We start from the raw sequence: 26,768 nt of genomic DNA, 5'->3' as shown, positions 1-26,768 counted from the left end.
TTTATTTTATTTTTATTTAGAGATACAGCCAATGAGTGGCTCCGCGCAGCAACCCACCTATTTACTGTAGCTGTATTAGCATAGCACTAACTGCTAAGCAACCGTGGCGCCTGAATATTGGCTTAATTAACATTGCTCAGTTCATTGCCCGAACCATGAATTTGATTTCCCTTGGGATAAAAGCACTAATTGACTTTGTTTCTTAGTCCTAACATCAAAGGAAATGTTTAATAATCTTTGAAATTGCATGCCGCAGTGGCGGGGGCACAGTTTTCTAGCCTCAGTCTCCTCCTATTCACAGTTTCCTTTGTTCGTCTAGTCTGTTATGACATTCCATCATAATTAAAATCCATTTGCAAAAGAGCTGGCACAAGATTGAGTTACAGGGCATGTGGTTTCCAGGGAGCTGATGCCGAAAGGAGATTATCGGACGATTTGATTTAGCTTGGAAGATGAATGCTGACATTAATGAGGATTGAAAGGAGACATCGCCAAAAAGGTGAACTATGTAGGGAAGCTAGCCAATGATATTTAAGTGTATGTATAAAGTTTATTTCAGATATATAAAGAGTAAAATAGAGATGGGAGTACAGACCGACTGCTGGAAAATGACACTGGACTAATGAGGGACAAAGAAATGATGGACAAGCTTAAGCATTTTGAGTCAGTTTTCACTGTGGAAGAAACTTCAAGAGTGTCACGGGCAGAAGTGAGTGTTGTTGGTTTTATTAAGCATGGGCACTGAGAAGTCTAAAGCTAGATAAGTCACCTGGATCAGATGGTGTACACTCCAGGGTCTGAAAGAGGTGGCTGAAGAGATTGTGGAGGCATTAGTAATGATTTTTTGAGAATCACTAGATTCTGGAATTGTTCCTGAGTGGAAAATTGCAAATATCACACAGTTTTTAAGAAGGGAAGGAGGCAGAAGGAAGGAAATGATAGGCCAGTTAGCTTGACCTCAGTAGTTGGGAAGATGTTGGAGTCTATTATTAAGGAGAGGTTTTGGAGTACTGGAAGGCACATGACAAAGTAAGCCAAAGTTAGTGTGTTTTTCTAAAGGGGAATTATTGCTGACAGATCTTTTGGAATTCTTTGAGGAAATTGCAGAGAGGATAGACAAAGGATAGTCAGTGGATGTTGTTTATTTGGATTTTCATGAGGCCTTTGACAATGTGCCACACATGAGGCTGCATAACAAAATAAAAGCCCATGGTATTACAAAGAAGGTACTAGTCAGGATAGGATATTGGCTGACTGGCAGGAGACAATGAGTGGGGATAAAGGAGGCCTTTATGGTGGGCAGACAGTGACTACTGTGTGCCACAGGGTTTGGTGTTGAGGCACCTTTACATTCCTTTGGAGGAAGGAATTGGTGTCTTTGTGTCCAAGTTTGAGGAACATATGCGGAGGGGAATGCAGTGTGAGTAAGTAAGTTAGTAATGGCAATGCTGCCATTGGTGAAGGTTTAAAAGGAGGTTCATGAGAATATCCAAGGAATGAAAGGGTTAACATCTGAGGACCATTGGATGCCTCTGGGCCTGTATTTGCTGGAGTTTAGAAGAATGTTTGGGGGGGGGGAATCTCATTGAAACCTATTGAATATTGAAAGGTATATATAGAGTGGATGTGGAGAGAATGTTTCCTACAGTGGGGGAGTCTGGACCAGGGGGTACAGATAGAATAGATGAGGAGAGGATGTTTCCTAATGTGGAGGACTCTGGGATCTGAGGGCACAGCCTCATTATAGAAGAACAACCCTTTGTAAAAGAGATGAAAATAAATTTCTTGGAACCTAAGGAATTTATTGCCACAACCAGCTATGGAGGCCAAGTCATTGGGTGTATTTAAGGCAGAGGCTGATAGGTTCATGATGAATCAGGGTGTCAGAGGTTACTGGGAGGAGGCTGGAGGATGGGCTTAAGAGGGATGGTGAATCAGTTATGATGGAATGCCAGAATGTACTAGATGGGCCAAATAGCCTATTTCCGCTCCAATGTCATGTCTTATGTTTGAGTCCCTGGCTTACTTTACCCACAGGGCCAGCTTAGATCAGTAAGTAAACTGAAACTATCTTCTGCCTCAATGCCATAACCTGAACTCTTCCCCACCCCTCTCAACATCCACCACCATCCAGGCCATGCTCTCTTTTCACTGCTGCCATTGGGAAGAACGTGCAGGAGCCTCAGGTCCCACACCACCAGGTTCAGGAACAGTTATTACCACTCAACCATCAAGCTCCTGAACCAGAGGGGATAACTTCACTCAGCTTCACTCACCCCAGCACTGAACTGTTCCCACAATTGATGGACTGACTTTTAAGAACTCTAAAACTCATGTTCTGTACTTTTAAGACTTACTTATTATTATTATTCTCTTTATTTCTTTATGTATTTGCATAGTTCGGTGCCTTTTGCACATTGACAGTCCATCTCTGCCGAGTGTGTTTTTTCATTGATTCTGTTGTTTGAATTTCTATTTAGTGTGAATGCCTGCAAGAAAGTGAATCTCAGGGTTGTATATGGTGACATATATGTAACTTGGACACTAAATTTACATAGAACTTTGAAACCCACCCACCCCTTAGCAAATAAAGACTTGCTTCAACTTCTGAAGTTAGATATTTGCATAACAATGAACCAATATTTCTCAGTGACTATTCCTCAATGTACTCTGGCAAAAATCAACAATAAAATCATAAACCAGGGTTGATTTCTCTGTCCAACATGAAGAATGATTTCCATGGCTGTCCTCCATTCTGTCAGAAGATAGTGTGTTTTAAGATTGGTGCTTTGCCACAAGTTAATTGACACGAGATATGTTAGGGCTCTTCTAGTCCACACACTTGTTCCTTAGACGTGCGCACTCTTGGCGTGCGTTGCGTTCATCATGGAGGAGGACCCCTGTGAAGCAAAATAATATCGGTTCTCTGGTGGCTCTGGTGAAGGGCCGGTGCAGCAGGCAATCACCGCTCCTCCAAACAGGCAGAGGCCTGTGCCTATCCAGCCCAGGAAGAGTGAATAGCCAAAGTTGAGCAGGTACTCTGCTTTGTGAACTCCCACTGGAAACCAGATGGTGGCTACTGCTGAACAGATTGCTGGAAGATACAAAAAAGAAAGTCTTGCAATTAACGAGGCCACTGTTACCGTCTTTACCTCAACTTTTAATTTCTTTTAATTTAGAGATACAGCACGGTACATGTCCTTTTGGCCCAATGTGCCCATGTTGGCCACAGTAGCATGGCAGTTGAGTGTGATGCTATTATAGCTGAGGGTGTCAGAATTCGGAGTTCAGTCCTGCCGTCGTCTGTAAGGAGATTGTACACCCTCCCCATGGAATGCATGGGTTACCTCTCACAGTCATTGTAAATTGTCCTGTGATTGGGATTGTCAGGGGTTGCTAGGTGGTGCAGCTCCAAGGGCCGGATGGGCCTGATGTGTACCATATCTCTAAATCAGGGGTTCCCATCCTGGGGTCCACAGACCCCCTGGTTAATGGTAAGGGTCCATGGCATAAAAGAATGAGGGGACCCCTGCTCTAAATAAATAAAATTAATGGAGCACTGTCACTGTCTTTAATATAAATTCTTATTTTTTTTAATAATTTGGAGATACAGCATGGCCAATTACACCCATGTGGCCAATTAACCCACCAACCTGTACATCTTTGGAATGTGGAAGGAAACCAGGGCTTTTGGAGGAAACCCACAAGGTCACAGGGAGAAAGTACAAACTCCTCACATACACTATAAAACAAAACGCTACTGTGCAGCCCCAAAGTGAGAGAATCAGAGTCAAAGAGCAAGGCAGCACCGATGTAGGCCATTCAGCCCAACCATTCCATGCCAATCATGATGTCCACTCAGCTGGTCCCAATTTCCTGCCCAGCCCCTCTATCTAACTATCCAAGTGTTTCCTAAATGATACTATTGTACCTGCCTCAACCACTTCCTCTGGCTGCTCATTCCACATACTCTCTGTATGTGAAAATACACCCTCTGTTAAAATGTTACTCCTCAACTTATTAAATCTTTCCCCTCTTACCCTAAACTGAAGCCCTTAGCTTTGGTCCCTACCCTGGGGAAGACTGTAACTGTCCCTATTTCTCATAATGTTAAGCACATCTGTAAGGTTTCTCCTCATTTCCCTACATTAAGGATTAAAAACCTAGCCTGGCCAACCTCCCCTTGTAACTCAGGCCCTCTCATTAACTTCAGGAAGGCAAGAACTGCCAAACAAGCTCCACTAGTTATAAATGGTGAGGTAGTGGAGACGATCTCCAGTTTCAAAATTTTGGTGATGAACATCATCGAGGAGCTCTCTTTGTCCATCAACACAACCTCAATGGTAAGGAAGGCAGTGACTATACTATCTAAAGAGAGCTAATCTGCCCCCAAAATTGCCAGCCATTTTTATCGATGTGCAATTGAGAGCACACTGACATATGGGATGACGTGTGGTACTCCAGCTGCAGTAAGACAGACCACGAGGCACTCCAAAGGGTGAGTAGGATGGCTCAGCACATCACTGGGACTCAACTACAGGACCTGGAGGCAATCTACAACTCCCAATGCCTAGTTTGTGCTCATAACATCATTAAAGACCCATCCTATCCTGGACACCGTCTGTTCAATCTCCTGCCATCTGTTAGGAGATACAGGAACATCTTAGCCAAGACAGTAAGATGAAAAAACAGCTTCTTCCTGAGGGCTGTTGTGCAGCTGAATAATGCCACACCCCACTTGCCATTGGCCTTTGAGTGTTATGGACTGGAGCAGCACTGCAATCTTGTCCACTTGTGCAATAACAATAAAGTTCTATTCTAATCTATTCTCAAGTCCTGGTGACATCCTAATAAATCTGTACTGGACACTTTTCAGTTTACCCACATCTCTCTGGGGACAGACTGTTACTGCCCACCTTACCTCTGCCCCTTTTGATTGTGAATGTTTCTACACTGTGCCCTCCTCACTCTTACTTTAAAAGAATTATCAAAGGAAGACCTAGTTCAGATGTCCCACTGCAATGAAATCCCATCGAACTGAAGTGCCCTCTTTTCCATTCTACTTTCCGTAGAAATACAGGATGCACCATTGACATACACACACACAGACAAAATGCTAGAGGAGCTCAGCAGGTGAGGCAGCTCCTATGGAAATAAATAGTCAAAGCTTCAGGCTGAAACTCTTCACCAGGACCTGATGAAGGATCTTGGCCCAAAATGTCTACTGTTTATTCCTCTTAATGGATACAGCTTGTCTGGCTAGTTCCTCCAGTATCTTGAGTGTGTTATTCTGGATTTCCAGCATCTGCAGAAACTCTTGTGTGGTTAGGAAGTACCGTTGCCAGTCTCAAAGAGTGTCACCATAAACTTATAAGATTTAAAGATTAGCTTCATTTGCCATGTGTACATTGAAACATCATGAAAAGCCTTGTTTGCATCAAATCAAATCACCGAGGATTATGCTGAGAACCCTGAAAATGTTACCAAATTTCCACGCTAACATAGCATGCCAACAACTCACTAACACAGACCGTATTTCTTTGGAGTGTGGGAGAAACCCAAAGGAAACTCACACGATCGCAAGGAGAATGTACAAGCTCTTTGAGGAATTGAACCAGGCTTGCTGGCACGCTAACAGTGTTATACCAGCTGCTACAGCCCTGAATTAGCCACTCCCACCCAGGGTAAAAATATCGGCTGTTCACTAGATCATATACACACTGCCATCAAGCCACCTCTCATCTGCTTTCATTTTGAAGAGAGAAGTCCTCGTTTGCTCAGTGTATGCTCTCTAATCCTGGAAGATTCCTGATATGAACAAATGAATGAATTGACTTTATTTCTTACATTCTTCGCGTACATGAGCAGTAAAATTCTTTAAGTTACGTCTCCATCTAAATGTGCAATGTGCAATCATAGTAATTTATAATAATCCTACAGGTCCTTTTTACACACCTGTCTTTGTAAGTGTCCTGAATCATGGGAAGTTCACAACTACAGATGTGCTGAGCTGTCTGCACCACTCTCTGCAGAATCCTGCAGTTAAGGGAGGCCCAGTTCCCATACCAGGCAGTGATGCAGCCAGTCAGGATGCTCTCAATTGTGCCCCTGTAGAAAGTTCTTAGGATTTGGGGGCCCATACCAAACTTCTTCAACCGTCTGAGGTGAAAGAGGCGTGAGGTCTTTGTACAGACCACGTGAAGTCCTCGGTGATGTGGATGCCGAGCAACTTGAAGCTGTTTACCTTCTCAATGCCAGATCCATTGATGTCAATAGGGGATGGCCAGTCTCCATTCCTCCTGTAATCCACAACCAGCTCCCTTGTTTTTGCAACATTGAGGGAGAGGCTTTTTTATTGAGACCACTGCGTCAGAGAGATGACTTCTTCCCTGGACGCTACTTTGTTATTGTTTGAGATTAGGCCAATCAATGTAGCGTTGTCTGCAAATATAATTAGCAGATTGGAGCTGTGGGTGGTGATACAGTCATGGGTAAACAGAGAGTAAAGGAAGGGACTCAATGCACAGCTCTGAGGGGCTCCTGTATTAAGAGTCAGAGGGTTGGAGGTGGGGACTCTTACAACCTGCTGGCAATCTGACAGATTGTCCAGGATCCAGCTGAACAAGGCAGGGTCAAGGCCGAGGTCTCTGAGCTTCTTGTTGAGCCTGGATAGAAAAATGGTGTTGAATGCTGAACTGTGGTCCAAGAACAGCATTCTCACATAAGCATCCTTTTTCTCCAGGTGTGTAAGGACGGTATGTAGAGCAGTGGCTATTGTGTTATCTGTTGTGTCAGTAGGTGAATTGTAGGATGTTCAGTTTGGGTGCTGGTGAGCTGCAGATGTAATCCTTGACCAACCTCTCAAAGCATTGGCTTATTATTGAGGTGAGTGTGACAGGACGCCAGTCATTCAGGCATGTTACCTTGGTCCTTTTTGGTACAGGGACAATGGTGGATAATTTGAAGCAGGAGGAGGGAGAGATTTGAAGCACTGGGAGATGGAGAGATTAAAAATGTCAGTAAACACACCTGCCAGATGTGCTGCACACATCCTAAGTATTCACCCTGGGATGCCGTTTGACCCCGCAGTCTTGCGACTGTCCACTCATTGGAAACATCTGCGTACCTGAGCCTCGGAGATGAGCAGGGTGCAGGTACGAATCTTCCGTGTCCTTCCTCTAATGAGGTGACCTGATCTGAACAGAAAACTCCCACTATGGTCACCCTGGGTTTTACAGAGCTGCAAGAATATCTCGCTGCTCTTGAGCTCAAACCCCAAACATTGAAGGCCAACACACCTTATGCCTTGTTAACAGTCCGACCAAACTGTGAGGCAGCTTTGAGGGAACCATGGAGGTGGACCCCCAGATCCCTCTGCTCCTCCACACTGCTAAGATTCCTGCCCTTAACCCTGTATTCTGCCTTCAAGTTCAGCCGAATAGGGAGTACGATAGGATCTAGCTCATTCAGAGTCCATGGGATTGGAGTTCCCTGTCACGCGGGTCAGACAGTAACTCGCTTACCCAGCAGAATGAGGAGGAAGGCACCCAGCAGGGATCGCTTGTGCTTGGAAGAATGGTTTTCAGCTCCGAGCCGCATGCACGGTGATGCCATCAGCACGAGGAGGACGGCGGGCAGTCCCAGGATGGAGGCAGTGACCATCAGGGCACGGCTGGCCTGCAGGTAGGCTGCACCAGGGAAGAGAAAACAGAATTTTAGCAGGAGATCGCAATTCCCGTAACTCCATACACCTGTGAGAAATGCATCTAGCTGCAGCTTCTAACAACTTGCATTCAGTTGGAGCTGGAACTGTATGAATTCCAGATTATTCGGGAGGCTGACAGCAGTGACAGATAGGACATATAGAGGTGCAGGACACAGGAAACTGGATGACAGTCAGGAAAGGGAAATGGGTTAAAGAGCCAGTGCTGAGTACCCTGTCACCATTCCTCTCAAAAACAGGTACTGTTGGCAGAGGTAATCAGAGAAAAGTTACAGTGTTGGGTCTCTAGCACTGGTTCTGGGTCTGACTCTGGTGGGGGAGTAGAGGCACACTATGGTGATAGGGAATTTGTTAGTTAGGAAGCTCTGTGGATGAGAATGAGATTCCTGGATGGTATGTTGCCTCGCAGGTGCCAGGGTCTGGGATATCTCGGATTGAGTTCTCAGCATTCTTAAGTGGGAGGGTGAACAGCCAGAGGTCATTGTCCATGTAGGTTCCAATGACACAGGTAGGATGAGTGATGAGGTTCCACAAAGGGAGCTCGGGGAGTTGGGTGAAAAGCTACAGGACCTGTGCACGTGCCAAAGCACTTTTTAAAATATAGCCAATGACTCAGCATCCACATCCATCTGTGGTAATGAACTTTACAGATTCACAACTTGCTGAAGTGCTTTGTGCGGTCATATAAAATCCAACATAGGACCCTTTCCAGTTTGCCTAATGCGCAACTTGATTCATTGATGATGCTATAGCCTCTCCATCCTATCCCACCTCAAAAATTATGCTCTGTAGACCAGGATGTTGTTCATTGACTTCAGACAGTTTTTAACACGATCATCCCAGAGATTCTGGTGGTAAACCATCCTCATTGGGACTCAATACCCTCTCTCTAACTGGATCTTGGTCTTCATGATGAAAAGATCCCAGTCAGTCTGAGTTGGCAGCAACGTCTCAAGCTCCATCACGCCGAGCATTAGTGCCCCCGCCCCCCCCTCCCAGGGCTGTGTGCTCAGTCCACTGCTGACTCAGAACTACGCTGATCCAGCACAAACCACGTCATCAAATTTGGTGATAATACAACCGAGGCTGGTGTTATGAAGGATGAACAGCTCTGATGGGCAGAAGGGTGCAGAGTTGCCCATGTCCCCCCCACCCACCTCTGGAGAATCGCAAACCGTTACTGTTGCTATGCTGCTAATCTGAGAGAGAGAGATGTAACAGGAAACATGCTGGAATTGGAACATCTGCTACAGATAAGCGAGAGATAAAGCAGGGGAGCGGGACTTGTTGATTCACCATATTATGACTTCTGAAAGACTTATGGCTTCTGAGAGGGTTGTTTATCTTGTACCATTCTGCTCATTAAAATTCCTTAGTGGACAGCCGGAGTGGGCTGGTTTGATGGACAAAGCCATTCAAAATTGATTGACAACTGAGACCCCGTGAGTAGGGATAAAAGTGAGGTCTGGGGAGACACCCCTCAGACACTCTATTGAGCACTGCTTGAGTGTTGGAACCCACGTGAAGGTGTGGGGCATCAGAGACCGAACAAGGGATTGGTCAGTTTAACTCACGGTGTTATAGCAGGGCCGGTGGGGGCTTGTGTGTGTGTCCACTCATGCCAGAGTGACGAGTCCACCACAGAAGAACGGTCTAGCTGAAGGACAGAGGGGTCATACCTGAATGGCCACAACAGAAAGACGGATCAAGAACGTAAAGGAAGGTTTGCCTGGGTGTAGCTGTAACTGCTCACTCTCCCTCTCTCTCTCTCTCTCTCTCTCTCTCTCTCTCCCACCAATGATTACAACACAACAACCAACACCTACCTCAGCACGTATGAACTGAACTGAACTTTATACTTATAAATGGCAATTCATTATCCCCTAGACATCGATAGAGCTTGTTTTTTATTGATTATTATAATTCCCACATTTTTAGGTTTATTATTACTAACATGTATTATCTATATATTTGCATTATTGATATTGAATTGTGTATTTTACTAATAAACACTTTTGAATATAGTACCAACAGACTCCAATGGATTCTTCTATCTTTGCAGTTACGGGGTACGTAACACTGGCTTCATCAGTAACAATGATGAGCAAGCATACGGAGAGGTGGCAGAGAGTTCTGTCAAATGGTGTGAGAACAGCAACCCAAGTCCCAACGTGGACAAGAGAGATGATTGTGGACTTCAGGAAGGCACAGGTCGACACATGATACCTCTGCCCTGGATAGAGTGAAGAGATCTAAGTTCCTTGGTCTGCAGATAACGGACCCTCAACACCTGCTAACTAGTCAAGAAGGCACAGCAGTGTTTACATTTTCTGAGGTGTGCAAGGTTCTGCACCTTACTCTGTCTATAGGAGCACTGCCTGACTGCATCATTTCGTGGTACGGAAACTGCAAGGTATCAGACTGCAAGACCCTACAGAGGACAGTGAAAATCACCAAGCGGATCACTGGGGTCTTCCTCCCCCCTATTTGTGACATTTACCAGGGGTGTTGCTGACAAAGGGCCCGAAGCATTGCTGGGGATTTACACCACCCATCCATAATCTCTTTGACCCACTACCATCAGGAAGGAGGTACAGGAGCATCAGGACTGGGACTGTCAGTCTGGGTAACAGCCTCTTCCCTCAGGCTGTGAGGCTAATCAATACCCTGCCACCACCGAGGTCTCATCACAGGGACAGTGAGATGTTTACTGTTTACTGTTCTGTTTATTGTTTACCTGTACTGCACTTTACTACATTCATTTTGAATGATATTTTATTATCTTATTATAGTATAATATTTTGTATTACATGCTGTGTGTGATAGAGTCAAAGTCATAGAGAAGTATAGCACAGAAACATGCATATTGGATCATCTAGTCCATGGTGAAACCATTTAGACTGCCTGTTCACAGCGACCTGCACCCGGACCGGAGCTCTCTGTATCCCTCCTATCCATGTACCTATCCAAACCGCTCTTAGGTATTGAAATTGAGCTCGCATGAACACTTGTGCTGGCTCTCACCACCAACTGTGGAGGAATTTCCCCTTAAACCTCTCACTTTTCACCCTTAAGCTATGACCTCATCCAACCTCATCCCATCTTCTGCAGTCAGTTGATTTATGAAGACCAATGTGTAAAAGCTTTCTTTAAACCCTACCTACCTGTGACAGCACCTCCAATGAATTGCAGCATGTACCTGTATTCCCAGGTCCCTTTGTTCTACCACACTCCCCAGTGCCCTACCGTTCACTGTGTAAGACCTACCCTGGTTGGTCCTACCAAAGTACAAAACTTGCATTAAATTCCATCTGCCATTTTCCAGCCCATTTTTCCAGCTGATGCAGATCCCTCTGCAAGGCAAGATAACATTCCTCACCGTTCATTACATCCCCAGTCTTGGTGTCATCCACAAATTTGCTGATCCAGTTAACACATGATCTTCCAGATCATTGATACAGGTGATAAACAATAAAAGACCCAGCACTGATCCCTGTGGCACAACACTAGTCACAGGCTTCTAGTCAAAGAGGCAACCATCTAGTACCACTGCCTGGCTTCTTCCACATGGCCAATTTCCTACCTCATCCTGCATGCTGGGTGATTGAACCATGTGGGACCTTTCAAATGCCTTACTCAAACCCACGTAGACAACATCCACTGCCTTGCCTTCATCTACTTTCCTAGCAAATTCCTCAAAAAACTCTATAAGACTGACTGGACATGACCTATCATGCACAAATCCATGACTATCCTTAATCAGTCCATGTCAATCAAATATTTGTATATCCAGTCCCTCAGAATACCTTCCAACATCTTTCCTACCACTGATGTCAGAATCGCCAGCCTATAATTTCCTGGTTTCTGTTTAGAGCCTTTTTTAAAACAGTGGAACAACATTGACTATCCTCCAATCCTCTGGCACCTCTCCTGGCCTAAGGACGTTTTAAATATCTCTGCTAGGGCTCCAGCAATTTCTACACTTGCCTCCCATAGAGTCCGAGGATACACCTTGTCAGGCCCTGGGGATTTATCCACCCTGATTTGCATCAGAGTAACAAACACTGCCTCCTCAGTAATCTGTACATGGATATGTTTTGTGGGTGCACCATTGTCCAGAGAAACATAGCCGTCTATTTCCTAAGCTCCATATACCTAACTAACAGTCTCTTAAAAGACCCTATTGTATCTGCCTCTACCACCGTCACTGGCAGAGCATCCCACTCACCCACCAGTCTCTGTGTGAAAAACTTACGCCTGACATCCCCCTTATATTTACTTCCAAACACCTTAAAACTGTGCCCTCTCATGCTGTCCATTTCAGCCCTGGGAAAAGGCCTCTGCCTATCCACATGATCAAAGCCTCTCATCATCTTATACACCTCTATCAGGTCACCTCTCATCCTCCATCACTCCAAGGAGAAAAGGTCAAATTCACTCAACCTATTCTCATAAGGCATGCTCCCCAATCCAGGCAACATCTTTGTAAATCTCCTCTGCCCTCTCTCAAGAGTATCTACATCCTTCCGGTAGTGAGGTGACCAGAACTGAGCACAGTACTCCAAGTGGGGTCTGACCAAGGTCTTATATAGTTGTAATAATTACCTTGTGGCTCTTGAATTCATTCTTAACAATGCTGTCAACCTGCGCAGCAGTTTCGAGTGTCCTACAGACATGGACCCCAAGATCTTGTTGATCCTCCACACTGCCAAGAGTCTTACCGTTAATATTATATTCTGTCTTCAAATTTGAGTTGCTGAAAGGAACCACTTCACACTTATCTGGGTTAAACTCCATTTGCCTCTTCTCACCCAGGTTCTACACCCTATCGATGTCCCATAGTACCTCTGTCAACACTCCAGACTATACACAACACCCCCAAATTTTGTCATCAGCAAACTTACTAACCCACTCTTCCATTTCTTCATCCAGGTAATTTTTAAAAAACACAAAGAGTAGGGGTCCCAGAGCAGATTTCCGCAGAACACCATGGTCACCGTCCTCCATGCAGAATATGAGCCTCTCTTTGCCTTCTGTAGACAAGCCAATTCTGGATCCACAAAGCAGGGTCGCCTTGTATCCCATGCCTCATTACTTTCTGAATGAGCCTCACATGGGAAACCTTATTAAATACCTTACTGAAATCCATATACACTACATCCACAGCTCTACCTTCATCAATGTGTTTTGTTACGTCCTCAAATAATTCAATCAGGTTCATAAGGCATATAAGAGAAAGCAGAACAGCACCTCTACTTCCTCAGGCGTCTGTGGAGATCTGGTGTGTCATTCAAAATCTCCGCAAACTTGGTGGAAAGTGTGCTGACTGGCTGCAATACGGTTGGTATGGAAACTCTAATCCCTTTGAGTGAAAAACCCTATGAAAGGTGGTGGACTCAGCCCGATACATCACAGATATAACCCTCCCAACCATTGAACACATCTACATGAAGCACTGTCATTGAAAAGTTCACTCATCATCAAAGATCCTCACCACCCAAGCCTTGCTCTCTTCTCACTGCTATCATCAGGCAGAGGTTACAATTGTCTCAGGACTCACACCACCAGCTTTCAGAACAGGAACGAAGGAGGATGAGAGGTGACCTGATAGAGGTGTACAAGATGATGAGAGGCATTGATCGTGTGGATAGTCAGAGGCTTTTTCCAAGGGCTGAAATGATTGCTACAAGAGGACACAAGTTTAAGATGCTGGGGAGTAGGTACAGAGGAGATGTTAGGGGTAAGTTTTTTACTCAGAGAGTGGTGAGGGCATGGAATGGGCTGCCGGCAATGGTGGTGGAGGTGGATACGATAGGGTCTTTTAAGAGGCTTTTGAATAGATGCACAGAGCTTAGTAAAATAGAGGGCTATAGGTAAGCCTAGTAATTTCTGAGGTAGGGACATGTTCGGCACAACTTTGTGGGCCGAAGGTCCTGTATTGTTCTGTAGGTTTTCTATGTTTCTATGTTTAACAGTTATGACCACTTGACCATCGGGCCCTTGAACAAAAAGGGATAACTTCATTCATTCTGTTTTTGGTGTTCCATAACCAATGGTTTCACATTAAGGACTCTTTATCTTGTTATTTCATGCTTCATTATTTATTGCTGTTTATTTATAATTGCAATATTTATATGGTTTTCCCCTTTGGTTCAAGAGCCTGATCATTGAGTGGTAGAAACTCTTCCTGAATGTGGTGGTGTGGGTCCTGAGGCTCCTCTACCTTCTTCCTGATGGCAGCATTGAGAAGAGAATATGACCTGGATGCTTGTGAACTCCTTTGTTTTGTGATCGCAAGACCCGGTTTGATACTGGATATGTAGAATACTACAAGTCCGGTTGACTGTTCACCGGTTCATTGATGAGACTGAAGGCTGAGGAGCTGCATGGTGTCAGTTGTAGCGCGGAGCAGGCCTGTTGCAGCCTCTCAGGAGAGGAGGTGTGGTGTGGAGCCCATGCTGGATTCGGGGCCTGTCACTGCTGACCTCTGGAATTCACTTGGTGGAAGACAACTTGGACTGGGTTTGTCTACCGACTGCTCTTGCCAACACTCTCCATGCCCCGTCAACCTACAGACGTGACACTCAGGGATTTGGAGTATATTATATGTTTTGTGTGCGACTCTATGCCGCTATTTTATATGTGTCTGTTGGTGCTGCGTTTCGCACCTCGGCCGCGGTGTAACGCTGTTTCATTTGTCTGTTTTCCTGGACATTCATGTATGGATGATGACAGTTAAAATTGAACTTGACTCAGCAGGCTGCGGGTTGCTCAAGATCGCCACATCTGCAGTCTCCCGTGTCAAAATTGCCGTCAGTCTTCTCTGCACCCACTCATGTTAATCACATTCTTCCTATAGTGTGGATCTCTAGCGCTGTGAGGCAGTAGCCCTTCTCACAGTGACACTGTGCTGCACTTCACACTCAGCCATCGGTCACACACACACACTCAGCAACACACTCACACTCAGCCATCAGTCACACACACACACTCAGCAACACACTCACACTCAGCCATCGGTCACACACACACACTCAGCAACACACTCACACTCAGCCATCAGTCACACACACACACTCAACAACACACTCACACTCAGCAACACACTCACACTCAGCCATCAGTCACACACACACACTCAACAACACACTCACACTCAGCCATCAGTCACACACACACACTCAGCAACACACTCACACTCAGCCATCAGTCACACACACACACTCAACAACACACTCACACTCAGCCATCAGTCACACACACACACTCAACAACACACTCACACTCAGCCATCAGTCACACACACACACTCAACAACACACTCACACTCAGCCATCAGTCACACACACACACTCAGCAACACACTCACACTCAGCCATCAGTCACACACACACACTCAGCAACACACTCACACTCAGCCATCAGTCACACACACACACTCAGCAACACACTCACACTCAGCCATCAGTCACACACACACACTCAACAACACACTCACACTCAGCAACACACTCACACTCAGCCATCGGTCACACACACACACTCAGCAACACACTCACACTCAGCCATCGGTCACACACACACACTCAGCAACACACTCACACTCAGCCATCAGTCACACACACACACTCAGCAACACACTCACACTCAGCCATCAGTCACACACACACACTCAACAACACACTCACACTCAGCAACACACTCACACTCAGCCATCGGTCACACACACACACACTCAGCCACACACTCACACTCAGCCATCGGTCACACACTCACACTCAGCCATCGGTCACACACACACACTCAGCAACACGCTCACACTCAGCCATCGGTCACACACACACACACTCAGCCATCAGTCACACACACACACTCAACAACACACTCACACTCAGCAACACACTCACACTCAGCCATCAGTCACACACACACACTCAACAACACACTCACACTCAGCAACACACTCACACTCAGCCATCGGTCACACACACACACACTCAGCCACACACTCACACTCAGCCATCGGTCACACACTCACACTCAGCCATCGGTCACACACACACACTCAGCAACACGCTCACACTCAGCCATCGGTCACACACACACACACTCAGCCACACACTCACACTCAGCCATCGGTCACACACACACTCAGCAACACACTCACACTCAGCCATTGGTCACACACTCACACTCAGCCATCGGTCACACACACACACTCAGCAACACACTCACACTCAGCCATCGGTCACACACACACACTCAACAACACACTCACACTCAGCAACACACTCACACTCAGCCATCGGTCACACACTCACACTCAGCCATCGGTCACACACTCACACTCAGCCATCAGTAACACGCTCACACTCAGCCATCGGTCACACACACACACTCAGCAACACGCTCACACTCAGCCATCGGTCACACACACACACACTCAGCCACACACTCACACTCAGCCATCGGTCACACACACACTCAGCAACACACTCACACTCAGCCATCGGTCACACACTCACACTCAGCCATCAGCAACACACTCACACTCAGCCATCGGTCACACACTCACACTCAGCCATCAGCAACACACTCACACTCAGCCATCGGTCACACACACACACTCAGCCATCAGTAACACACTCACACTCAGCCATCAGCAACACACTCACACTCAGCCATCAGCCACACTCACACTCAGTCATCGGTCACACACTCACACTCACACTCAGCCACACACAATCAGCCTGATTAATGCCTGTCTTAATCTGGATAGCCACGATTACTGAATGAACACAGGGCCAGTCTGATGGTAACACCGTGAATCGAAAAGAGAGAGGGACATAGACAAGAGAGTAGGACACAGTCATGGCAAGGAGGGGAGAGAGGGAGGGAGGGAAGGCCGAGTGAGCTAGACAGGTTGAGGGCAAATGGGGAGAGAGAGAGAGGAAGACTGAGAGGGAGGGGAGGGAGATAGGGAGGGAAAGAGGAGAGAGAGGGGGTAGAAAGACAGGGAGGCATAGGGAGTGAAAGGGAGGGAGAGAGAGGGTATGGGGACTGATGTACGGTGGGATGGAGAAAGAGCGAGTGAGAGGTAAGGGGAGGGGAAGTGATATATAGAGAGGAGAGGACGGGATGGAGAGGGGGATGGGGAGGGAGAGAAACGGATAGAGGGGAGAAGGGAAGGGAGGGATGAAGGGGACGGGAGGGGGATGGTGAGGGAGAGAGAGACGGATGAAGTGAGAGGGGAAGTGAAGGGAGGGAGAGAGAGATGGATAAAGGGAGAGGGTAGGGGAGGGATGAAGAGGACGGGAGGGAAGGGAGAGGGAAAGTGTTCTGGAGTTGGCTGTAACAGTGCGTGAGCGATACAGAGAGGAACAGATGTGACCCACTGCCTGTGACACAGACACCACGGATAATGAAACAATTGCTGGTCTGGAATGCTGATTGGCTGAATGATGTTGACATAAAGGGGTAAAATATTCTTTTGCATGTGTTTCCTGCTGGAGGGGTATAGTTTTGCCTCATATCGGCCACGTAGTGTTATAATATTTAGTTGTTTACTTGCAAGGAAACAAAGCAGCGATGGGAAAAGGGTTCTTTTGTTTCGACGTGCCTTGTACCTTTCAGCTGCTGCGGGTTGTCGGCTTTCCTGTGTTTATACAACGCAGCCCGCAGCTGCTGTCGATGTTTCACGGGTTCAGCAGCTCACAGCTGCGAAAACAGCGACAGTTTCCCCGTGCTCACACGCACAGGGCTCCCATTATCCTGATGCACAGACAGAGGCCCCGCAATTATAAACTGAGAACGGTGGCGAATCGAAAAGGGCTTGGAGCCGCATTGTTGTGTGAAACAATAAACTTCAAGGTTTTGGGTGGGTTCTCCTCTCACCGCTGCCATCAGGACGGAGGTACAGGAGCCTCAGGACCCCCACCACCCAGGCCAGGCTCTCCTCTCACTGCCACCATCAGGAAGGAGGTACAGGAGCCTCAGGACCCTCACCACCCAGGCCAGGCTCTCCTCTCACTGCTGCCATCAGGACGGAGGTACAGGAGCCTCAGGACCCCCACCACCCAGGCCAGGCTCTCCTCTCACTGCTGCCCTCAGGAAGGAGGTACAGGAGCCTCAGGACCCCCACCACCCAGGCCAGGCTCTCCTCTCACTGCCACCATCAGGAAGGAGGTACAGGAGCCTCAAGCCCCACACCCCGAAGCTCAAGGACAGTTATTACCCTACAGCCAGCAGGGTCTTGAACTTTGGGGATGATTTCACTCACCAAAACACTGTGCTGATTCCACAGCCTATGGACTCACGCGACACATACTCTCAATATATGCTTGTCTGTCTGTATCTATCCATCTATCTCTCTACCAGCTTATCTATCTATGGACAGCACAGTGCAAAAATTTCAGGCATGTGTAAAAATCTGTAAAGTGAAGATTTTTTCCACAAATAATGAAATGAAAAGTTTCTAAATATCAAAGGTTTTACTATAAAGAGCAGTAAACAGTACAACACTAAATCAAATCAATATATAAAACTGCATCAGTTCTATCAGAAAATCAGCTGATCCGTTATAGAAGCATCTTGGAGAGCTTGCAACAGCTCTTAGACTATAGGACATAGGAGCAGAATTAGGCCATTCTGCCCATTCAGTCTGCTCTGCCATTCCATCATGGCTGATCCTGGATTCCACTCAACCTCATACACCTGCCTTAATGCCAAATCCTTTGAAACCCTGACTAATCAGGAAACTATACTTGGCCTCTACAGCAGTCGTGGCAGAGCATTCTACAGAATCACTACTCTGTGGCTCTGTGGCCAAAAAAAAAAGTTCTCCGTCCCTTTCTTCTAAAAGATTGAGGCTATGCCCCCTAGTTCTGGGTACCCCCACCAGAAGAAACATCCTCTCTACATCCACCCTCTCCAGTCCTTTCAACATTCGGTAGGTTTCAATGAGATCCCCTTGCGTTCTTTCAAATCACAGTGAATACAGGACTAAAGGCCCAAAATACTCCTCATTTGTTAACCCCTTCATTCCCAGAATCATCTTCATGAACCTCCTCTGGACACCCTACAAATGACAACACATCCTTTCTGAGATATGGGGCCCAAAACCATCGACAAAACTTCAAGTGCAGCCTGACCTTGGGCACCCCTGCCGTATCCAGAGCTTTCAATATGGCAGGAAATGTTAAAGCAGTGGCGGTTGGGAATGGAGAGGAGTGAGTTGGTGGTGGAGGTGTTGATCAGCCTGACTGTTTGGGGGGAAAGTAACTGTTCGGGTCTGGTGGTCCTGGTGTGGGCACTACGTTGCCTCCTCCCTGATGAGAGTGGGACAAACAGTCTGTGAGAAGAGTAATAGTTCATCCAAAATATCCCTTGGCACTCGTCAATATTTATCTTTCACTCAGACAAGTCATCCAGCCTCCTGGCTAGTTGGTGCACAAATTGACTACTTTGTTTACTGTATTTGGAAGTTTGGCACATCCAGAGGTCATTAGGCCATATTCGGAGGCAAGTCATAGTCACAGATTCATAGAGAACTACAGCACAGACACGGGCCATTCAGTCCATTTAGTCTGTGCTAACCGTTATTCTGGCGAGTCCCATCCACACACATATCCAAACTTCTCTTCAATGTTGAAAGCAAATCCACATTCATCACTTGCATTGGCAGCTCATTCCAGAATCCCACCACCCTTTGAATAAAGAAGTTCCCCCTCATCAGACCATAAGACTTAGGAGCAGAATTAGGCCATTCAGCCCATTGAGTCTGCTCTGTCATTCCATCATGGCTGACTTATTATCCCTCTCAACCCCATTCTCCTGCTTTCTCTCTGTATCATTTGGTGCCCTGACTAGTCTAAAACTTATCAACTTCCACTTTAAATCTACCCAATGACTTCGCAATGAATTCCACAGATTCACCACCCTCTGTCTGAAGAAATTCCTCATTGTCTCTGTTCTAAGTGGATGTCCCTCTATTCTGAGGTGGTGCTCTCATGTTTTTCAACTTTTCAACTTTCACCCTTAACCCATGATCTTGAGTTCCAGTCTCACCCAACCTCAACGGAAAAGGCCTATCTATAACCTCATAATTTTGTATATCAAATCTCCCCTCATTGTCCTGGTTCTGCTTGAGATCCTGATGAGAACCTGAGGAGTCCTAATGAAGTAACTCATCCTGAAATGCTGACTGCTTATTCCCCTCCTTTGCTGCTGCCCGACTTTCTGAGTTCTTCGACATTTTATGTGGGTTACTCTGCTTGAGAACCTGTTTGATGTTTGCCTACAACCGGAAGACTATTAGGCAGCAAAAGTTGTATGACCTATTAAATTTATTTACCACTATACATAGCTGGGGGTGGTAGTAGGGACAAGCTCCCACTACCTATTGTATGGTCCCAAAGGCATGAGTCTCAAATAGCCTCTGACAACCAAATCCTGCTCTAGGCCTTCATGCCTGGCTTAGCGACGAAGCCCAGCTGAACTCTTCTACTGACAGGAGAAGTGCAACAGGCAGGTCACTGCCACCTTAAAATCTGTTGATTTGGACAAATGGGGCTCATCAGCCCAGGGTGGCAGCTCTTCTAGGAGAAGGAAAACACTGATATCAAATCTCTGCTTCGTTGTGGCTGTACCCACTCATGGAGTAAACCCCGAGGAAAAATCTGGAGCCGGAGTCCCTAAGACAGTTCTACAATGCGTTCAACGCTAACTCCTGTGATGCTGCTGGTGCCAAGTTGTACTGGTCTGTGCCGTCCATTTGGATTCATCAGCTGTGTGGACGGGGGGAGCCTGCTGAATGGGCAACAACTTGCTCTTCACTAGCTTGCTTATCATGTAGATAGCTAGGACGCAACTTTCATGGTTGACCCCAACCAAAGGAGGTCCTCACCTACCTCCAAGCAGGCTTTTCCCTCTGAGGCTGGGTGAGACTACAACCAAGAGTCATGGGTTATGGGTGCAAGGTGAAAAGTTTAAGAGGAGCACGAGGGGGAATTGCTTCCCTGAGAGGGACATCTGAAATAGCGGATGTGGGTTCATTTTCAACATTTAAGTGAAATTTGGATAGGATGGAAGTAGTTCGATGGTTATAGTCCAGGTGCAGGTCAATGGAAGTAGGCAGATAAATAGTTTAACATGTAGGGGTAAGGAGAGGGAAGAGGGGAGAATGTGATAGAGATGATGTCTATTGATAATCCTTACATTGTCGATTTGCAAAATACTGATCCCTTTGGTCAAATAGAAGGCTCTATCTAAAACAAGGGTTCAGACAGACTCTATCTAAAACAAGACTGTAAATAAAACTTGGGATCCACAGACCCCTTGCTTAATGGCACTGGCTGATGGCATAAAAAGGGTTGGGAACCTTTGGTCTAAAAGAAAGGAATCTGCTAAGCAGAACAGATTCTGCAGATGCTGAAAATCCAGAGTAATACAGACAAAATCTGGGGGAGCTCAGCAGGTCAAGTAGCATCTATGGAAATGAATAAACAGTCAATGTTTCAGGTTGAAAATGAAGGGGAAAGAAGCCAGAATCTTGTAAATATGTTTATTTTCATGTGTATTAAGGTGCAGTGGAAAGCTTGTCTTGCATACTTTTCATGCAGACCAGATCATTACACAGTGCACTGAGGTAGAACACTGCAAAGCAATATCAGAATGTGGCATAAAATGTAAGGTATAAAGTACAGTGCAGGCAAATAATAAGGTGCAAGGGTTATTATGATGCCGATTGTGAGGTCAATAGTCCATCTGATCATACAAGGGGACTGTTGAATCGTTCCCTAACGGAAGGATAGAAGATGACTGTGAATGAAGATGAAAGCAGTACATGCATTTAGGTTTTTGTATCTGCTGCCCATTGATCTGGGGGTGGGGGAAGAGAAAATGTTAAAGTGATTTAGATTAAAATGAGTGATCAGAAATCTCAGAGAGTGGTTTCATGTACTCACAGAGCTGGGAAACAGGCTATTCAGCCCACTACATCTATGAAAGCCTGGGTGGGGGGGGGGCAGTGGAACCATCCATTTTAATCTCACCTTCCAGCATCCGGCCCATAACTTTCTGAGCCAAAATGATCCATTACTCAAAACTCACCTTTCACTCATTAGAGATGAACTGGGAAAGGATGAAAGGGGTTCGAGTGTTTAAGGTCTTTGCTATTGGGAAAAGTCAGATATATTCCTGATGAATATATTAGCTCCCAGAAGCAGAAATACAAAAGACAGATCATTATTTTTGCATCATCATCATGGGAGCATTCTAACAGGGGTTGTATGGAGCAGCCACTGTCCGGGTCAGTAGCCTCCTCTGCATCGAGGACATCAAGGCGGCATCTGTCATTAAGGACCCGCCTCACCCGGGTATGCTCTCTCCTCATTGCTGCCATCAGGTAGGAGGTACAGAAGCTTGAAGACACACACTCAATATTTTAGGATAAGCTTCATCCCCTCCATCAACAGACACTACTTTACAATCATTTGGTTACATTTTGCACTACTTATTCAATTACTCAATCTCATGGGTTTGGTAGGACCGGAGTGTGTATTCCGTAGACTTACACAGCCAAGGAAATGGGAGGTGGAGGGGAGACGTTTATTGAACTGTACTGCTGCCTCAAAACATTTCACAACATAAGCCAGTGATATTAAACCTGATTCTGGTTCTGACCATCAAGTGCAAGTTGGTAGGGCATTTATGAAGGCATAAGACATATTGGTCTTCATTAGTTGGGGGGAGGATTGAGTTAAAGAGCTGCAGGAACCCTGGTCAGATCCCACTTGTAGTACTGTGCTCAGTTCTGGTCACCTCACTACAGGACAAAGGCTAACATGAGAGGGCACAGTTTTAAGGTACTTGGAAGTAGGTACAGAGGAGATGTCGGGGTAAGTTTTAACGCAGAGAGGTGAGTGCGTGGAATGGGCTGCTGGCGACGGTGGTGAAGGTGGATACAGTAGGTTCTTTAAAGAGACTCCTGAAAAGGTACATGGAACTTAGAAAACAGAGGGCTATGGTAACCCTAGGTAATTTCTAAAGTAAGTGCATGTGTGGCACAGCATTGTGGGTTGAAGGGCCTGGATTGTGCGTAAGTTTTCTATGTTTCTCTGTAATGTTGTAGTTCTATAAAACCCTGATCAGATCACACTTGGAATACTGTGTTTATTTTTGGTCACCTCATTACAGAAGCCTTCGAGAGGGTGCTGTGGTGATATACCAGGATGCTGCCTTGGTTAGAGGCGGTGGAGGTTTGAGATTGAATGAGGATGAGAGGTAACGATTGAGGTGTACAGGATGATGAGACATAAATTGAGTGGACAGCCAGAGACTAACATGAGGAGGAATAATTTTAAGGAGATTGGAGGCAAGTATAGGGGGAGATTTTTTTAAATCACAGAGAGCGGAGAGTGTATGGCAAGTTCTGCCGGGGTGGTGTTAGAGGCAGATACATAGGAACGTTTAAGAGACTCTTAGATAGGCATATGGATGATAGAAAAATGGAGGGTTAGTTTGATCTCAGAGTAGTTTAAAAGGTTGGCTGAAGGGCCTGTTTTGTGTTGTACTGTTCTATTTTCTATCCCTTGGAGGACAAAGGAAACGTTTCAAAGCTGACATCAAAATCAGCCTGAAGAAATTCAAGATCACAGCTACGAACTGGGAAGAGATGGCACTCAATAGGTACAACTGGAGGAAATCTGTTCAAGAGGGAGCTGTGGCACGTGAGAGTAACCTCTGCTGTGCTGCACAAAACACGTAGCAACTGCGAAAAGAGAGACTAAACAACCAAAAGACCCAACCACTAACCACGGGCTCCACTTACACTTGCCCACACGGCACCAGAACATGTGGATCCCAGACCAGCCCCTACAGCCACCACAGACACAGCAATAGACAACCCTTTCGGGAAACATCCCCCTCAACTCAACTGATCACACTATTACTCTTTGGGATACATCCTTTCCTGCACTGGCAGAAACCTCAGATGAAATGAGGCTCCCACTGGTCGGGGTCGACCATGGATGTTGCCTGCTAGGTATCTATATATACACAAGCCAGGACAGTACTATATAGAGAGCGAGCTGTTGCCCATGTAGCTGGCTCCCACTCTCCATGTCGCTGATGAATCCAAAGGAACGGCAGAGACCGATACAGTTTGACATCACAAGCATCACAGGAGTTGCTGATCGGCATTGGACTCAATGCAAGATTTCCTTAGGGACTCCAGCTCTGGAGTTTTCCCTGGGTTTACTCCCAAAGCCTTCCCCATCAGTGAGTATAACCACAAGGCAGCATAGGGCTGAGGTCAGAGTTTTCCTTCTCCTAGATGAGCTGCCAACCATGGCTGATGAGCCCCATCTGCTGAAGCGGCTGGTTTTAAGGTGCCAGTAACTCACTTTTGCCCCTTCTCCTGTCAGTAGAAATGGTTCTGCCAGGCTTAGTACTTAAGCCACACTTGAAAGCCAGGAGTTGGACTTGGTTGTCAAAGGCTCTCTGAGACATATATGATTGAGAGCATTTAATAGATAATGGGAGCTTATCCCCATTACAACCCCCTCCCCCCACTGGCTATGACAACCTAAAGAAATCCTATATACAATGGAATTAAGCAGGAATCCTAGCTCAGCAGATAAGAGAAACAAGGAATTCGGATTTAAGCAGCCACTTTTACAACCTACAGGCGATGAAGTGCATTGTCAGTGTACTGACTACTGGAATGTACAGTAGCCAGTTGTAATCAGTGACCTCCCGCGAATCGGAGTGAGAGAAACAGTCAGTGACCTGACCGTGGGATCAGGATGACACAGGTCATGGGGAGAATTCATCTGCTTTGACTCAGACCGTGGAAATTCCCAGCCTGACAGGCATCAGGGAAACAGAAGCTCCTGTGGTGTGACACTCAGTCAGTGGGGAGGGTTCAGCTGGGTCTGAGCTCAGATCTCGGCAGTGGGACAGGAAGCCACAATCCCCAGCCTCAGCACTGCGAAGGACCCTCACAGAAGCTGCACTCTCAAATTTTAGCAGCATCTTCTTTCCCCCCGTTCCCAAACCCCGCCGCCAAGGTTCTGAACAGTCCACGTACACTACTTCTATCATTATTTATATATTTTAATGTAACTTATGGTATTTTTTTATATATTGCACTGCTCTGCCACTACCAAACAACACATTTCACAGCATATGCCCAGTGGCCGCTTTGTTAGGCACATCCGTACACCTGCTCATTAATGCGAATATTGAATCAGCCAATCATCTGGCAGCAACCCAATGCAGAAAAGCAAGTAGACATGGTCGAGAGGTTCAGTTGTTGTTCAGAACAAAGATCAGAACGGGGAAGAAATGTGATCTAAGTGACTTTGTCTGTGGTATGATTGCTGGTGCCAGATGGGGTGGTTTGAGTATCTCAGAAACTGCTGATCTCCTGGCACTTTCATGCACAACAGTTTCAAGCATTTACATGGAATGGTATAAAAAGCAAAAAGAAAATATCCAGGGAGCAGTGGTTCCATGGGTACAAATGCCTTGTTAATGAGAGAGGTCAGCGGAGAATGACCAGGCTGGTTCAAGCTGACAGTAACTCAAATAACCACACGTTACAACAGTGGTGTGCAGAAGAGCATCTCTGAATGCACAGCACATTGAACCTTGAAGTTGATGGAAGGCACAGCAGAAAAACCACAAGTATACACTTGCTGGCCTCTTCATTAGGTACAGGAAGCAACTAATAAATTGGCTGAGTGTTTGTTCTGAATATTGTTCCTTTGCAGCAGCACCACAGTGCAATACATAGCAAAGTTTCTGTAAGTCACCACAAGAAATATATAAAAAAATAAATAGTGTAAAAAAAAGTTGACTGTCGACGCTTAGTGTTGGATAAAGACAGAATACATATGTAAGTATCTGACTGCTAATGAAAGGAACCGGGAGAGAGGGTTAACAAGGCACTTGGGAGTCAACGTTACCTGGAATTCTGAGGATATCGGATAACGTCTTGCAGTGGTAGGCTTCATCTGATCGATAGCATTCCGTCCACAGTCCCCGTAGTTTAATGCTGTTGAATTGCTGGCAAGCACTTGCTCGCATCGAACAAGCCTGCACCCACTCTTTGGTGCCGGTAGCAATCAGAATGCTAATCCAACCCACTATGCTGAAAATGAAGCCCATGACATGTAGGCACGCAGAACTCATCTCGTCTTCAACCAGTTGACCAGCTTAGTAGTGATAAAGCAACTTGGATTTTCTCTCCTCAGAGCCTCTTTATAAGAAAACAGGAAGCTTCCACAGTTCAATATCTGCTCGTGTATTTCCAGGAAAAAACACTTCTTTCTGCTCACTGCTTCCCTGCCGGAGTAAAGATCTCTCAGTGGTCTGTTCAAAGAAAGTGAGGCTGCATAGAGCAAAAACTCTAAGAAGTTCTGGTCTGAATTTTCAAACAACCAATCAGGGCTACAGGAGGGGCCAGGAGCAACTTTCCCATTCTATTAGTGAAGATTTCAGTAAGTCCAGGCATGTTTTCCTCTTTTAAATTGTTTCCAGTTATATATATAAAAAAGGTTGCTAACTGGAAGTATAGTTCGTGCTTATGTATTTTGCTGTTGCTGGTTTGAACTGTAAGAACGTAACTCTGGCTAAATAACACCTTTCACAACCTGGAAACATTGAACAAGACAAAGAAGCGTAAGACTATAAGACACACGAACAGAATTAAACCATTCGGCCCATCGAGTCGGTTCCTCCATTCCATCATGGCATATTTATTATTCCTCTCAACCCTATTCTCCTGCCGTACTCCTGTAACTTTTGATGTCCAGACTAATCAAGAACATATCAATATCTGCATTTATTACACCCAATGACTGGCCCCGGTAGCTGTTTGTGGCAATGAATTCCACAGATTCACCATCCTCTGGGTAAAGGAATTCCTCTTCATCTCTGTTCTAAAGGGGCATCCCTCTATTCTGAGGCTGTGCCGTCTGGTCCTAGACTCACCCAGTAAAGGAAGCACCCCCTCCACATCCACTTGTGGGCTTTCCCGAGC

The 26,768-nt window shown here is 46.0% G+C and overlaps 1 protein-coding gene across 1 annotated transcript; it reads right to left on the bottom strand.

The window, feature by feature from the left end:
• On the bottom strand, window positions 1–26,118 carry LOC132406231 (claudin-11-like). Its single transcript, XM_059991594.1, has 3 exons — window positions 25,693–26,118; window positions 7,524–7,688; window positions 1–3,094 (listed from the first exon to the last, which is right to left on the bottom strand). Exons 1-3 carry the CDS (start codon window positions 25,916–25,918, stop codon window positions 2,850–2,852), a joined length of 636 nt encoding a protein of 211 aa, XP_059847577.1. The 5' UTR covers window positions 25,919–26,118; the 3' UTR covers window positions 1–2,849.
• Window positions 26,119–26,768: the final 650 nt, after the last annotated feature.

The sequence above is a fragment of the Hypanus sabinus genome, chromosome 2, assembly GCF_030144855.1.
Source record: "Hypanus sabinus isolate sHypSab1 chromosome 2, sHypSab1.hap1, whole genome shotgun sequence".
NCBI lineage: Eukaryota > Metazoa > Chordata > Chondrichthyes > Myliobatiformes > Dasyatidae > Hypanus > Hypanus sabinus.
This window is presented reverse-complemented; position numbering and strand designations above follow the sequence as displayed.

Excerpts from the sequence above, each read along its gene's own strand:
- LOC132406231 (XM_059991594.1), bottom strand. The coding sequence starts at position 25,918 with ATGAGTTCTGCGTGCCTACATGTCATGGGCTTCATTTTCAGCATAGTG. Across the intron at positions 7,689-25,692 it reads CGATATCCTCAGAATTCCAG|CCTACCTGCAGGCCAGCCGT; the intron begins GTAACGTTGACT and ends TCCCTGGTGCAG. Across the intron at positions 3,095-7,523 it reads CTTCCTCCTCATTCTGCTGG|CAATCTGTTCAGCAGTAGCC; the intron begins GTAAGCGAGTTA and ends TGTATCTTCCAG.